This window comes from Seriola dumerili, unplaced genomic scaffold, assembly GCF_002260705.1.
Source record: "Seriola dumerili isolate Sdu_G_001 unplaced genomic scaffold, Sdu_1.0 BDQW01000003.1, whole genome shotgun sequence".
Taxonomy (NCBI): domain Eukaryota; kingdom Metazoa; phylum Chordata; class Actinopteri; order Carangiformes; family Carangidae; genus Seriola; species Seriola dumerili.
The window spans coordinates 6516116-6531774 of record NW_019174258.1 but is presented as its reverse complement, the minus strand read 5'-3'; the positions used below and the strand labels follow the sequence as shown (position 1 = coordinate 6531774).

Below are 15659 nucleotides of genomic sequence, written 5' to 3'. Positions count from 1 at the left end.
ATTCAGGTAGTTGAGTATGCTACTTCTGCTGTTTTTAATTGGCTAAAAATACAAACTGTCCGCTTTCATTGTAGTAAAAGCTGTTCCAAAGTCAAGTGAAAATGGGTCTACTGTCAGGTGTTCAGTTCATTTACATGTACTTTCATTGTATCTGTGTCTATAAAATGAGTCAGAGAAGAGCAGTCTAGGATTAGGCAACAATCAAACGGGGTTTACATGAAAACTTTTTTTTTTTTTTCTTTTTGGACAACTTTGGATATCTTGGAGAAATATCCGCATTACCTGCCACAGTGGCTAATCGGGAACAGTGGACACCATTCCCTTCACACATGCATCTACAGGCTGTTTTACCTTCTGAGAGGACTCAAAAGACATTTTTCATGTCTAGCAGACAGAGACGAACATTAGTTTTGCAATTCATGGTTATTAGTATTCATTATGTTATCTGTAATATTTATTGCTCAAATTATGTATATTTTATTCATACGCATGAACATAAAATGAGACTTTAAAGTACAAATTATAGGAGGTAAAAAGCAAATTTTCAGCCTCAACTGGTACCTTTCACCTAACACATCAATCAAAAACCACTGAGCACCATCTGAATTAAAGCAAATACATCAGTAATTTATCTGACAATCAACCGCAAAATATGTTTTTTCTATTGAATATAAATATATTAGTCGATATTCCTGTTAACTCTAACTCATCCAACTCTGCACTAAAAGGAAAAAAGAATGACCTCTGGTCATTTCACCATTGCTGAATTTGAAAATATCAGTACTGTACAAAAATAACATCAACATTTAAAGCCTGGTATTTAATACTAGAGGGATTCTCAAAGCATAATTTTCATATTAATTTTCAACTTGTGGAAGTTTGTGGGAGAGATTTGAACATTAATACAGTAACTTTCCAAACTGCCCCTCCTGAACCCCTCAGCCAATCACGATCCTAAACCATTCCTCTTGTTGCATAAATAATACATCCATATGTGTTTTTTGTTTTTGTTTTTTTTTTTTAGGTATAATGTTGTACACCTGCTGATCAGCCTAGAGTTACCACTGGCACACAGCATATACACCTACATACCGTACATCCCAATGAACCTCTTGTAGGCTTGTCGAGTTGACTGTCACAAACGGACTATGGTTTTAAATGATGCTGTTGGTTACTCTGGGCTGTAGGCTAACCTGTGAAAGAACATAAGGCTGGAGAAGCACAGCAGACTATCAGAGTTTCCATCTGTTGACGCAAACTGACAGAAATATCAGACAACAGAGGTTTTCTTTGGTAGGTGCGATGATGAAGACTGCAGTAGGACGTAAACATGACTTATCTTAGGCTCTCTTGGAAGCAAGCGTGGGGCCGAAAACCATGTAATCACTGTAAAAAATAATGCTTCAAGTCCATTAAAAGTCACTGTGAGGAAATCTCCATGTGCTGACCAGACATCAGTTTGTACAAAAATGGAAACATGACATGATTCAAATATATTCAGCTTTTACAGATAAGCACATGAATTTGAACACAGCAGGGCTAAACAAAAAATGAAACATGGGTCTTGAACAAAAAACAAAACAAACAAACAAACAAACATAAAACAACAAGTACATTAGCTCTCTTAACTGTATACTGTGGGGGGAAAAAGCACTCATTTTTGCACTTTACAAAGGTAAAACAAGGTCAAATTTCCCATCATGGAGAGGATCTTGAGTTTTTTTTTTATATTAACAGTATTGCACATCAAGATAAGCTCCTTCTACAGAGTGTGGGAGTCAAAGAGCTAACCAAACACTTCACTATCACTACAGCGCTAGCTCACACAGTCCCATCACTTTTTCAACTACCGTAAAAGTAACTACAGCAAAGTGACAACTGTTCCTTACACAAAGAAGTTGATTGTAGTTATTAGCATTATTTGGCTGCTATTTAATAAAATCAGCAAACTTACTACCTGCATTACTTACTCACATCCCTTACAAAAGCTTCATTTATAGTCGTGGGACGATGAACCTTTATTGGTGCTCTGGACAAAAAAATGGTAACGTGAGCACAATGTTGACGCACATCTGACCACAAACTAAGTCACACTTATTACAAAAAAATCATTCAAGGCTTCTAACAGGGCAGCACCGACGTCACTCCTGGGTCAAACAGCTATTGCAACTAATACTTAGCACTTGTTTAAATTCAATATGCCAGATGTGTGGTTGCATACCACATCAGGAGAATTCAGGGGAGTTGTCAGTTACTTAAAGTGTGCTAAATTCTCTTTGCTCTACACGACAAATTCCACATATCTGCCTAAAAACTGTATGGAACAGAATATAATATTTGCAAATATTATTTTACTCAGGACCGATCTACATTCGGTAAGTGCTGCTTAGTTTTCCTTTTCACACTTTCTCTAACGCCCCCAGATACCGTTACAACTCCAAACAGCAGTTATCAGTCTCATAGCAGCGACTATAATAACATTTAATCATCGAGAATGTTGTTGTTGGCTTTGAAATGAGAAGATTAGATGAGCTAGACTGCCCCCCATCTCCTCGTCTTCTTCTTCAAAACGTTACGCAGACTCTCAGGTCGCACAACACACACCCCGACACATCAAGTCGCTCTGTCTTACAGTAATGTTACAACATATAAATTAATACAAAAATAAAGGCAACTATTATCGGTGGTTGAATAGGTGAAGTCTGTCAGACTGGCGTGTCCCTTTCAGTGTTTAAATTAAACCCTGTTGCTGTGATTTTGTGTAAAAATAATAATAATTTCCAAAGTAAAATGTGATTTTCTTTCCTCGCAGTGATGATCAAACATTATAAACAAGGCTATTCAGGGGACAGTCCGTGGCTTGTGACAGGAACTTCTTCCTGGGAGAAGCTGAGTCCATATTGGGAACAGGGCTACTATCTTTTTCCTTTTCCGTCTTTTTCCTTTTCCCTCCTCTCACCCTCTCTCCTGTCAGTCTGTTGTATGTGTCCCGTCTCCATCAGTGGAGACCTGTGTTGTGTCATTCAGTCTCTGCACCTTTCCCCTCGCCTCACTTGCTGATGAGGAAACCTCCCATCCATCGTAACTTACAGGCGAACCAGCGCCGCAGAGGGCAGAAGTATTCAAAGTGGAACTGCTGGAATTCAGGTGTCTTGCGGATGTCTCTCAGGAAGGCAATGTCCAGGTCTGACTCTGTCAGCATGATGAGGAGCAGCAGCAGGGCGAACAGCAGTCCGATGGTAACGAGGAACAGACGCAACACGCTCAGGACGAACTTGTTCAGCTCCTCTACATCACTTGGTGGTGACGGCCTGCTCCTGACCATTCGCAGCGCTCTCCTGCCGGGCCTAAACTCTGCCGCCTGCCCCTCCTTCGACGTCCCCGCCTCTGACTCCTTGTCGTCATCGGCGCTGCAAGTAGAGCCATTGAGGTGGCGAGCCAAAGGCATCTCGTGGCCATGTTCTGCCACGGGTGTGGGCAGCACGCTGTCTGAAGGGCTGTAGGCCTCGTCTGAGATGACTGCTGATGTACTTGCCTCGCTGCCGTCCACCATCTGGCCCCGGGAAGGCATAAAGCAGTCGCCATGGGAGACCGAGCGCACAGGCGTGGAGTGGGCGCTGTCTCGAAGGGACTCCAGACCTGGAAACACATGGCGGAGGAAAACAGTTCATAAGGGAGATATAATATTCAGTTAATGGGAAGTGTTGTTGCAGGATACACAGAAATTAAAGAGATTATCTGACAGGACTCTCCTTTATCAAATTGAGAATAAATCAGTTCAAACATATGATCTCCTCCCTCACAGGTGGAAACCTTACCACACAATACTGTTTCTATGGACCTTTACTATGTTTATATTATCACAGTGTCAAACATATAAAGTAATATATTAGTCCATGAATATTTCTATGTAATATTTGATGGAGGCCTGAACACCTGCATGATGCATGTGTATGTCTTGCTATTAGGGCTGTGAAAATACATTATTCTGTGTAAGACTGTCAAATTTTATTATTGTATTTCATATTATTATTCTAAAGCACAGTCAAAACGGTACACTTTGAATCAATTTAAAAGAAAATCTCTTTTTCAAATGTTTTGCACTGATATCAATCATGTTAGAAGGAGACAGGGAATATATATAATCTGACAAATTTTTTGGTAAAATAGTGAAACATCATCTAATTTTTAAAATTTCAAGTCTCTATTATTGCTGGAACAAATTTACTACAGCGTTATTGTAATTAGAGTTTAGACTCTTCACTTCTTTCTGTGCGGATCAAATTTCCTCACAGTTCACAGCTAGTGTTTTCTGTTCTGTAAACTCATGAAAAATGAAGAAGTTATCCTTGTTTTCGAAGCCACTTGAAAAAGTTGCTCTGAGGAGAAATTGTCTTCATTTGCGTTTAATTAGAGATTCACTCAGCCTCTTTGATTCTGAGGCTGACTTGCTCGGCTGCCTGAATATTCAGGTACGCTGTGCTCTGTTGGACACTGTGCCTACAATATAATTCTGATATGCCAAGCTAGTCGTCACCTACGGTATGCTTAAGAAACTGACCCAGTTGTGTCATTGTGTAATCTTTGTATAATTGAAATCCTCAGAAGTGACAACACTAACCCCTGAGTAAACATGAAACGACCTCTAACAACTGTCACTCGGCCCTCACTTGATCGTCATGTGCTCCGGAAGCTTGATAATGACAATGTAAATCCTGATAACAATGGATTCAGCAACATCTTAATGTATAATTCCATAATTTGATGTGATACTCAGAAAATATCATAAAAACATACAGCATTCAAACACTTTTCTTTAACAGAAACTCGTCCAGCTTGACATTTTTCAGAATTGATCTATTCAAATCCAGGACCCAATCTAAAGGCTGTAAACGCTCAAGAACCACAAAAAGGGGAAACTCCATAACGCCGCATTTCAAAACCAGTCTTGGTTTTTACCTGCACGACCGTCTGTTGGGCTGCGGCCATGGAGTTGAGGTGGGACAGCTAGCCTGGAAGGGGTCCTGGAGCTCTGTCCCAACCCCAGACCAGAGCCCGAGGTGGAGGAACCCCCAGGGAGAGCGGGGAAGAGCGGTAGGACCCCCAGGGCCTTGCCCAAGAGCCTGGGTCCCAGAGACAGCACGCGCACTTTCACATCTCGATAACAGTGGTTGACCATGCGCAAGTGAATGTTCACCTTGGTCTTGATCTGGATCAGACACTTCACCATGGTTCAAGGGGAGTAAAGAACACCTGTCTAACCTCAGCTGCGCTCCAACACACTTTTGCTCCTCTCCTTTTTTTCTTTCAAATTTATCTCTGCCAATTCTTACAACTGTTTCTCCTCTGTTTCCTCCTGCTGTCTCTCTTTGTCTCTGACTGCGGCTGACTAGCGAAGCAGCACTCCCTCTTCCACAGCGAGCTCCCACATGCTGGCAGGCAAGCTGACAGCGATAGATAAATAGAAAGACAGACAGAGAGTGAAAGACAAGGCACGGGAATGTGGTCCACTTGTGGCTCAGTTCACCTCTCCCACCCCTGCTGTCGGCTGTGACACACACTGCATGGCCACTGACGGCGGGAGCTATTTACAGCCTGAGATATTATTACCAGTGGAAATACCAGCGCAGACAGAGCAACAGGACAAAACACAGGGGGTTTGTTACACTGTTGCAACAGTGGGGTGCAATGTCAGAGCCTGCTTTGTGTGCCAAATGACAAGAGGGAGGCTGGTGTGACAAAAGAGCTTTTTTTTTGTTGTTGTGGACAGACTGAAAGTTTATTTTTTATTTTATTCAGGCTGTTCTAACAGCAAACGTACTCACAATGGCAGTACTGGTAAAAGGTTAATAGCCTGTTGGAGGAAAGAGGGTACAGTAAGTGCCCTTTATAAACTGACAGGATGACTTTCTCATGTCAAAACAGTGCCTGAGGCCACTGGCTGATGGGTGCTACTTGAGTGTGTCTATGTGTGTGTGTGTGTGTGTGTGTGTGTGTGTGTGCTTCAGAAAGCACATATCCAAGACAAAAAGAGTGAGTTATCACACAAATAAGTTGGATGTTTATAAGGACAATGCGTGCGAGTGCATCGTGGGTGTGTGATCCATAGCAGATCAAGTCACATGGACTAGGAGAGTGATCCCTGAGCAGGGACACTTCTGCAGCTGTCAGGGGGTTAGGGTAGAGATTGTACAAACTACTATATTGATAAAAAATTTTTTAAAAAAACCAAACAAACAGCGTGCATATACATCAAAAGAGCGTATACGGGTGCTGGATCAAAAAATAAACTGAAGGCAAAAGTCAAACAGAGCTCTGCACTCTGCACTGATAGCTCCCAGCATTTTTTTTTTTTTAATGATGAAGAGCTCCGTTAGATCAAACTGTGTTCTGTTTAATTAAATTTCTTGTGAGCTTTCAGTACAGTTTGTCTGACTTATGTCATGGAAGAAAAGTCAGCCCACTTAGTCAGCTGTAACACTTAAACACTAGTGTCTGAAAACTATGATTGCTAAAGTATTGAATATACAATAATTATAGATAATAATTGATAAATTACTGAAATAATTAGCTGGATTTATTTCACTGTCACTAATGGTGCAAACGTGACCAAACCCAGTCATTCACAGCTCAACTGTATGAAAAAAATCAACTTCCTCTTCTTTTTTTAGTTAATAGTGGTATATATCATTCATTTAAAATAAATTCAAATGAACATGAATGTAGCGTTTGAAGAACAAGTACTGTAAGGGTCTGAAAAAAAAGGTCTGAACAACTGGAATAAGAGACATTTGCAGGCTTACTGCTGCATGTTGACAGAGGCAGCCTCTCTCTGCTCCCTCACCCCTTGACCTCCCATCAACACGCTGAGTGCTTACATTATTCAAAAAGTATTTCTCTACTCTACTCTGTGTGCGTGTGCCTGTTTTACCTTCCATGATAGAGATGTGCACAGCTCTTCGCCGGGTCCTGGGCACGCTGGTCAAACGAGGGCCGTGGGTGATGGATGGACAGCTCCTACTTGGCACCATGCCAGCCCTTCACAAACACACACGTATACATAAATGCAGACAGCCACACGTGCAAGTGGACCACCATATGCACACAAGTAAGTCTGAATGCACAAACACATACAATCTATAAATCATTCATTACGAATATGCAATTTAAGCAATAAATTGCACAATTTACCTTATATAAGAAATGTTACCTGTGGATCTCAGGGGGGTCTCTTTTAATTTTGGCACTTTGTTCCATGACTTCCTTTGCAACTTTTCCGCTGATAAAACATAGGAAAAGAAAATCGCTTAATCTGGGAAGGATATCTACAACATTTTTATCCGAGGTCCTGGAAAATCTGGAAAAGCTACACATGCTCTCTGTGCATTTTATACCTGTATCTAAAGCGACTACCCTTGAAGAAGAGATTACTACTGGACACAGTGCGGACTTGACTCGACTTCTCCAACCTGTGAGTCAATGGGGAGAAAAATCATAAATACAATCATAATCTTAGACAAAATGAAGTCCATCGTGAAGTGAATGTTTGCAGGTCGTGTGACTCACTTGTAGAAAGCCTGATTCTCCACTCCACACTTCCACAGATGTTTACAGGCCTCAGGTGTAGGTGCAAAGTAAGTCAGTATGATTTTCTTATCCTGTAACAAATCCAGCAGCACATCAGCTCATATGTATTTAACATGTTTATAACTATACAACATATTAAGAAGACTTTTCTGATGAGCGCTCAGATTTACTGAGCTCTTGGCTACAGGGCCGTATCACCCATCAACCAAAGCAAACCCTCAAGAAGCTGGACTTGTAGAACAAACAGTATGTTAACCAACTCTCACACAGTGGCTTTACTTTGCTCTTTTGTATGCTAAAACGCATGGCTAACACACACATTAAGGATAGATTACTTTGGCTCCCCAGTGACAGTGTCTCCATGCATAAAACAAGGCCACACTCATTTAACTTCCTGAGCTCCACAGACCAGAAAAGGCAGCGTTTCAATAATGCATACGCATACCTCCTTCTGATTTGCATATATATGGAATGTCTTTGCTTCAAACTTGAGTTTGGTCACCTCCTCCCTGAGATACAGAGACAGAGCAAAGGGCAGAGAGACAAGAGAGGAAAAGAAAGGCGAGAAAATGACAAGGTAAAATAAAAAGAGAGAAAGAACAACAGAAAGAGAATCAAAGAGAGAGGAGGGGGGAGAGCAGAAGAGAGAGAAAGAGAGAGGCCGGAAAAGAAGGGAGAGACAGAAATGGACAAAGGTGCTAAAATATTAATTGCGGCTGGAGGCAAATTAATAAGAAGCACAGTCTTTCATTTCTGTGTCGAAACGTCTAGACACATTGATTGTAGATTACAGTTACAAATTACAAGGGTAAAATGCAAGAGATTTTTAAAGAACAGATTTCTACAACAACACAACTCAGGGACTGAAAACGTCTGAGTTTTGCAGATAAATTAAATGCCGTTCCTGTTACATGTACAGTACATACCATGGATGTCTTAAACAGTGGTTGTGGTTGCATTATCGCATTTAAAACACAGCACTGTTCCTGCCAGATTGGTTTGAGCTCCATATTTTTGTTTGGACTTTTTGGCCCTTGAACATACAGCTCAGAATCAGTTACATTTATTATCTCAAGACAAATTCATTACACTGATATAGTTTCAACACAGTTTTCCCCTCCCTCATGTGTTTGTTCATCCCCAGTTCGTTTCTCTGTGTCTGTATTTGTGTGTGTGTGTGTGTGTGTCCGTTGGCCGTGGCTTCCTGGTTCCTGCTCCCTCCAGTCTCCATCCCCACCTGCTTCTCATCATGCAATCAACTCCACAACCTGCTGCAGTACAAAGGACCAGTTCAACTCAACATTCTTCGCCACGTTGTTCCAGTAACGTTGAGTTGTAGAAACGCTACAGCCAAACAGTGTTGCAAACTTGTTGCTCTGTGTCTGTTTTTTGGACTTTTTTGGTAATCCTGTTTGTTTCGCTGTGCTCCAGATCCTTAAATCTACAACCCTGCCGCCCGCCACGCTCGGCCCAGCCTAATCTCACCTGCTTGGATCCCTGTCTGTTTGCCTCACCTCCGCCATCATCTGCCACACTATCTACAGTCTCTCGCCGCCATCGCCATCACCAGCCCTATTCCCCACAATCAACATAATGTATAATAAAAGACTTGCTTTAACACCGGTCTGTGTTCTGCTCTGTGGGTTCAGCTCCATACTAAACCTTCACACATGGTCTGAAGCATGTGTATTATGATCTATTCTACATCACTTGCTGTGCATTATGTGGACACTGAAACTTGAAACTTTGAACTTGTAGCTTGTTGAGTTTGCTGCCCCTCTACTTTGTACAAGTTGGTAATTGCAGGAAGGACGTATGTTCATGTTTTGAACTGTGCATAGAAGGACAGTTCATATGCATGCTGTTTCATACGCATAAAGTCCACATACACACATGCTGTGACCTTTCATTTGAAAATGAGTATTATGTAGCTACTATCCACCATCCTTCTCCATACCTCGTCCAGTTTTAACTGTTCACCTGTACTCACCATTTGAGGAAATGGACCCTCCTGTTTCCTTGCAGCACAGTGAATCCAAAAGGAGTGAAAGCCAGAAAAGCTGGGTTGCCGGACACATCCTGACAGACGCACAAACATATGTGTTTCATAAATGTTCAACATTGATGAAGGACACTCAAGCGAGCAGCATAACAAATCAATTAAACTATTGTTCGTCTCACATTTACTCAAAAACATACAGAATTACTTACTGCATCAAACTGCACAACAAACATAAATTCATAAAAAGCACAAAAAGCACAAGCACATAATTGCAGAAGAACATTGTTTAGTAAAAACCACCTTGCATGGATGAGGGTCCACTCCATATGTCTCCAGCATCTGAGCTTTTTGGAGGAAATTGAGCTCTGACGTTTCAGGAGTCTGACCTCTGGGAGATAGAAAAAAACAAAAAAACAATAAGTCTGTGTACTGGCTTCTGTCACAAGCGTCTGTCAACACAGAGCACACCATTTGACTGAACGTTTGTGCTTATTTTTTCATAAATAAGCTGGAAATCTGAATTTCTGACTTTACCAGAAAATACAGTATATAAACGGTTTGGACCTGCAACGATGCCATCACAAGCTTGAAGCATATGACTTGATGATTAGAGTAAAATCATCTCGCCACAACTCATTTAAGGAAAATCTGTGATGCATTATTAGTAAAGCTAAAAACTTGCTCAGTTAGAATCGCTGTCTTCATCCAGTGCTCCGGCAGAGAGTGTTTTCCTCCCAGGAAGAAAGCTGAGCTGCTTATCTTCACCTGATAATCAAATATGGCCACTGTGTCAAAAGTGTGAAGCTAAAGCGGACTCATATTTCAGAGGTCTGTCCGATCCTATTTGTCCCATGTCAAAGACTAAAGCAGTAACTAATGTTCTTACAGCGGCTGTACTCAGAGGTTGGGTACTGACCAAGAGGAAAAAAAGGATTAAAAACAGTCTGCTCTCTTTTAAATCCTCACTGACACTGAGCTTTGTGAGTACAACTAGTCTTATTCAAACCGCCTGGCATTATAGTTTTGAATTCTGGCAGCATTGTGATCATTTTTTTCACTGAAATGGTTTCAGGTACAACTTTTTCCTGTGCTGACACACAACTACAGAGAGAAACACTTGATTGTTCAAATGAGCAATAGAGGGCAGTGCAGGATCAAATCTATAACCAGGTCCAGTGCGTGTGTGTGTGTGTGTGTGTCTGTGTGTGTGTGTGCATGTCTGTGTCTGTGTGTGTGTGTATGAGACACAGATAAAGAGAAAGACAATGGAAAAAAGGGGTTGGAGTTAATGAATTAAAGATTGGGCATTATATATTTTAACCTTTAGATCTGTGGGTACAGATGAAGCATGACAAGGTTAGAGGTTTCTATCTGTGCTCATGGTGCTCGAGTTACAGTGTGTAACCTTTATTCTACTTCACACTAGCTTTGTCTTTGATAGGGCTCTGCAGGCTAAAGAGGCAAAACCAGATGCTTACAATACCTGCTGTGGCAGCAGTCGGACACAAGCCTGTGAGCTTGGCCCACACTGTCTGCCACTCTTCCACTTAAAACAACATTAACTGAGCCTGACTGAGCGCCACAAATTCATATCAGTCCCCAGGCATAATTCAAACACTGTGCCAAGAGGAGCCTAAAATCACTTGAATCCAGGAGACAAATAATCCAAAGTTGGCCAGCATTCCACCGATCTTATGAACTAGCAACCAGACAGCGCTGCTTTTGCAGGTCATACAGCACCACTCACACACTATGACCTCTCTCTCTTTGAAAGTGCAAAAACATGTACCGGTGGGAGGGGCAAAGTGTCTCGCATGATGGCCCTACTCATGTAGAAGAATGAGTGGGGACTGTGACAACCTGCACATCTCCACCTCAGATCTGTCCCGCACCATGGTCATCACTAGCTGTGTGTGGGAGCGAGAATCCAACACCGCCTCCATCACTCCTGACCCTTTACTGCAGACTGGGGGAACACGCAGCATCCCAAGAGCACAAGTTCTCCCAAAGATCCAAAGTGCTCTAAGACAGCACAAACCTGTGAAAGGATTCAGAAACAACCCGCAAGAAAAAGTGTAAAAAAAAAAAACAAACAGAAGGATTTGGTCCTCACTGCTTCTGGAACCTGATTCTTGCTAGCTGAGACGGCTCACTTAGCTCACACCCTTTGAACACATTCACCAGACTATTAGTGGGTGCCAGTGACACTGCCTCAGCCAATAAGGCCCCCAAAAACTAAGGGCAAACTATGGCAATCTTTAATGAGATCTGTAGTCTAAAAGGTCTTGCCACTGTTGCCACTGGTATCTGGTATCTGGTCAGCTAAACACTGTGGAGGACGCTGCACACTGAGGCATCCAGTTCCAGCCATGTGTAGCAGTGGGCGTCAGTCCTAAACCTGTACATTAAAATGTCAGTATGTTGCTCTGCAGAGGTGCAGAACGAAGCTTATAGAGCACTTAAGTACCTGTTGTATGACATTAGAAACCTATGGCTCTCCATATTATTAATATTTACTTTCATTCTGAATATGAGATGTCATTCTTGGGTCGCCCCAAGTCAAAAAAGTGAAGTTTATTTCCTGAATGTTAGGGATTATATATAATCAGTTATTTAAATGGAGACTGTGGAGACTAATCCATATCAGTATATTACTGAAAAGGGTAAAAAAAAACCCATGTAGTGCTTCTTTTTGTCACCACTTGTGATTCAGGACGTTCCATCCCACAATCATGTAGGAATGTAGGAGCAGGTTTAACCAACTGCATCAGTGTTGCAGCCATAATAAGTATTAATGTGTCCTGTAGAGACCTAAAACCATCAGAGCAGTTGATCACTTTTGTTTCCAAAGAGTGATCTGTGAATTCAAAGGGCTCTATAGGAGCACATAGTGGCGGAGCTACAAGTTCGGTCTGCTCCTGTAAAGCCTGCGCTGTGTCTGCTATGACAGTGAAGGAGTACACAGGGACATGGTCAGGTTTCACCTTACATCAGCTCAGTCTTGTGGATCTCAGCAATCCGCCGCTCCAGCTTCTCTGAGTGTTTGGGGAAGAACTGGAACTTGGAGCTGTAGCCCTCTGGGTGTTTCCCGGGGTCGTAGTCACCGATTTCAGCTGGGAAATGGGAAAAGAAGAGAAACAACACAAGCAGGTTGAGAATGACATTTCGTTTGACCCTATAACCCACTTATTTCCAAATGAAGTAAATACTTAAAGGCATTAATCAGGACTGAGGAAGAAATGACCACTCTTAACCTAAACTAAGTAAGTTGTTTGCATATCCACTAATTCATTACTGAAATCGTTGACATTTACTGAAGACACAAACTGTTTTCTTACTTTGTTCAAAGCACTGATTAGCTACATCAGCTTGGTTTAATTTTTCAGGGATTTTGTAAGGCCATGGCATTGCTGCTGGTTATGGGTGCATGGGTTGGTGATATTTTGGATATGGACATGGAGAGAGGCACAGATTATGTATTGTCTGCTGAAGGGGAGCAATAGAAGGAAACAAAGCAGTAAAACTGCATCATTCCATGAACATTTAAATAACATGATGTATAAACACAAGTGGTTATGAAATATTCTTTCCTGCTGCGAGCAAATGGTGATGGAGGGCAGATGGTTCGCTGACTGAGTAAAACGTAGTTGGAATTCTGACAGTCAAATTTGGATATCAAACTTTTTTTGATACAAAGAATTTCTGCATTTAAAATGATCAAATTTTATCTTAATTAATAATTAATTAATCTACCAAGGGCATGTTTCGCTTTCATCTTCATCGTGGTCATTCATCAAAACAGAGTTAATACCGTGGTGCATAGTGATCAATGATCATGCCTCAGCAAAACGAACTGAAAAAGAGAAAAGCCCACAGTGCACATTTGCAGAAGATGGAGAAATCAAGGTTTTGAATGCACCTTTGTGAAATAAAGGCACACACAAAAACCATCAGTGTGCATATTGAATAGGCCAAGGACTCGAAGGAGCTTCGAGCCTCAGATCTCTAACTGACAAAGATCAACATAGCTTAAGTCACCACATAATGGTGATTTATTGGAGTGTTGGAACTTTTAATATTTTATATTTGCTGTTTAAAGGCTTAATCTTGTAAGAACATGCATGAATACACCAAACATGTGTGTGGAACAAACACTTCTCTTGAATCGCCATGCATAAGTTATTAAGTTGGCGTGTCTATGCCATCAAACATACCTGCTAATGTTCTCTGCATCGCTGTAGCCAGATGTAGCAGCCTAGCTCACTAACCACTGGCATCAGATTACAGATGGTGGAGGAAAGACAGGGAGAGTTTGGCTACTTGTCTGCTCTCTGGGGAGTATACTGTACTGTGCTGCTCAGGCAGCCGTCACTGTTGAAAACTTTGTAGAGCATTTTGTAGAGCCAAAACCCTCCCAGTTTATATGCACAGTAGACATTATGGATTCACGTTTCTGATATGTTGACAGCGTCTAACAGTGAAACACCTGGTGAAGAAAAGCCTCACAGACAGCCACTGATTTGGCAAGACAGAAAGTTTATTCCCCTTTCTTTCTTTCTATGGTTATTACCAAATCATTTAACTAAATTGCTATTGTCTCTCCTCCGACATCACTCTCTATAATACTGCACGATCTGTTAAAATATACCCCTACAGTTAGCTAGTGCTGAGGTTTTTACCAAATTATCTAATGGTGTAACACATGAATAGATGCTATGGATATGCATAGATAGGCAAAACAAGCAAGTATCTTACACTGTATTGATGCTCTGTCTTGTGGGTAGGGCCACTGGCTGAGAGACAAAAGGCTGGCAGGATAGCTGGTTGGCAAGTTGTGTGACAGCTGATCTGCTCCTTAATGGATCTCACCTCTCAGCATGTTGATGATGTAGCCAAAATGACCAGAGGAGCCAAAAGGGTCAGCTTTTGTGCAAAATTGTCAGATTTTCTCAAAGGGAACTATGCTAATGAGTTTTTTTCATCGAATGCCATGAATTTTTTTCAATAAGAACTGTATCTAAATTTATGCTGCTTAGGGTTTTAAAATTAATATTTTCAATTTAAGATAAAAACAACAAATACAACAAATCCAAATTCTCAAGGTCCCCAATTAAACAACAGCGGTGTACCAGCCTTCATACATCTCTGAAAACATGCTCCGTTTGCACATTTGCACACACCCACACAATAAAACTACACACAAGCACGCACACACTTTCATTGCTGGCAAGTGTTTATTAACAAGCCAGGGTCATATGGAAATCACAGAGTCTATGGAAGGTCACAAACATTATGAAATATGGTAATTATAGTTACAGTCTTAGTTTGGGGTGATGATTCCCAAATGGGAGCACAAATATAGAGGATGAAAGCAGTCAACACTGAAATGAAATCAGCCAATTTACCATCAAAACAATTAGAAAAAAATAAGAGAGATAATATGGAAATGGTTGAAATGCACCAATGAGAGATAAATGTTCCACTGCTTGTGTTTCTGGTCAGCGTAGCAATGTACGTTTGTGCTTTTTTGATTTAAGTCTTTGTAGCATTTTGTATTCTTAAATGACCACACTGTCATACCTTGTAATATGTAGGCAGCCAACAGAGCAGCATCTGATGTCTTGCACAGGAGGCGACCATGGTAGAGATCCCTCTTAACCTGCAGGAAGACGAGATATCTGTGGAGTGGAACACAAAGAAACTAATTTGGGTCATTATTTAGATAGGATCAATATATTGATAGTTTTCTCCTTGGTAACACATGCTGGATGGTAACAACTTAATGTGGCTAAGAGATTGCTGGGGGAGGAAATCCCCTTACTTAGTAAGTTAGGACCTGAATGATGAATTTAAAACGAGACAAGGACACACACAGCTCTTAGCTGTGTCCCAATTCAGGGCCCGCATCCTTGGGAGGCTGCATTTGAAGACTGATTGCGTCACAGCAGCGCAACTAGACTGTCCCATTTGGAAGTCTCCTTCAAATGCAGCCAATAAATGCAGCTTTCTTTTCCTGGGCAACGAAGGATCCAGCGGGTGGATCCTTTGACACCCAAAGGATCCAATGGGT

General features: G+C 41.4%; 1 protein-coding gene across 2 annotated transcripts in view; it reads right to left on the bottom strand.

The window, feature by feature from the left end:
* Positions 1-239: 239 nt before the first annotated feature.
* Positions 240-15659, bottom strand: part of LOC111220258 (FERM domain-containing protein 5-like) — a 65859-nt gene continuing 50439 nt past the window's right edge. For both annotated transcript variants that reach the window (XM_022743288.1, XM_022743296.1), the window contains 10 exons: positions 15170-15267; positions 12579-12702; positions 9890-9977; positions 9578-9666; positions 8033-8096; positions 7567-7658; positions 7395-7469; positions 7211-7279; positions 6932-7038; positions 240-3639 (listed from right to left, as the gene is read on the bottom strand). In XM_022743288.1, coding sequence (XP_022599009.1) covers positions 3050-3639; positions 6932-7038; positions 7211-7279; positions 7395-7469; positions 7567-7658; positions 8033-8096; positions 9578-9666; positions 9890-9977; positions 12579-12702; positions 15170-15267 — 1396 coding nt within the window. In that variant the 3' untranslated portion in view covers positions 240-3049. The remainder of the gene's footprint in view (positions 3640-6931; positions 7039-7210; positions 7280-7394; positions 7470-7566; positions 7659-8032; positions 8097-9577; positions 9667-9889; positions 9978-12578; positions 12703-15169; positions 15268-15659) is intronic.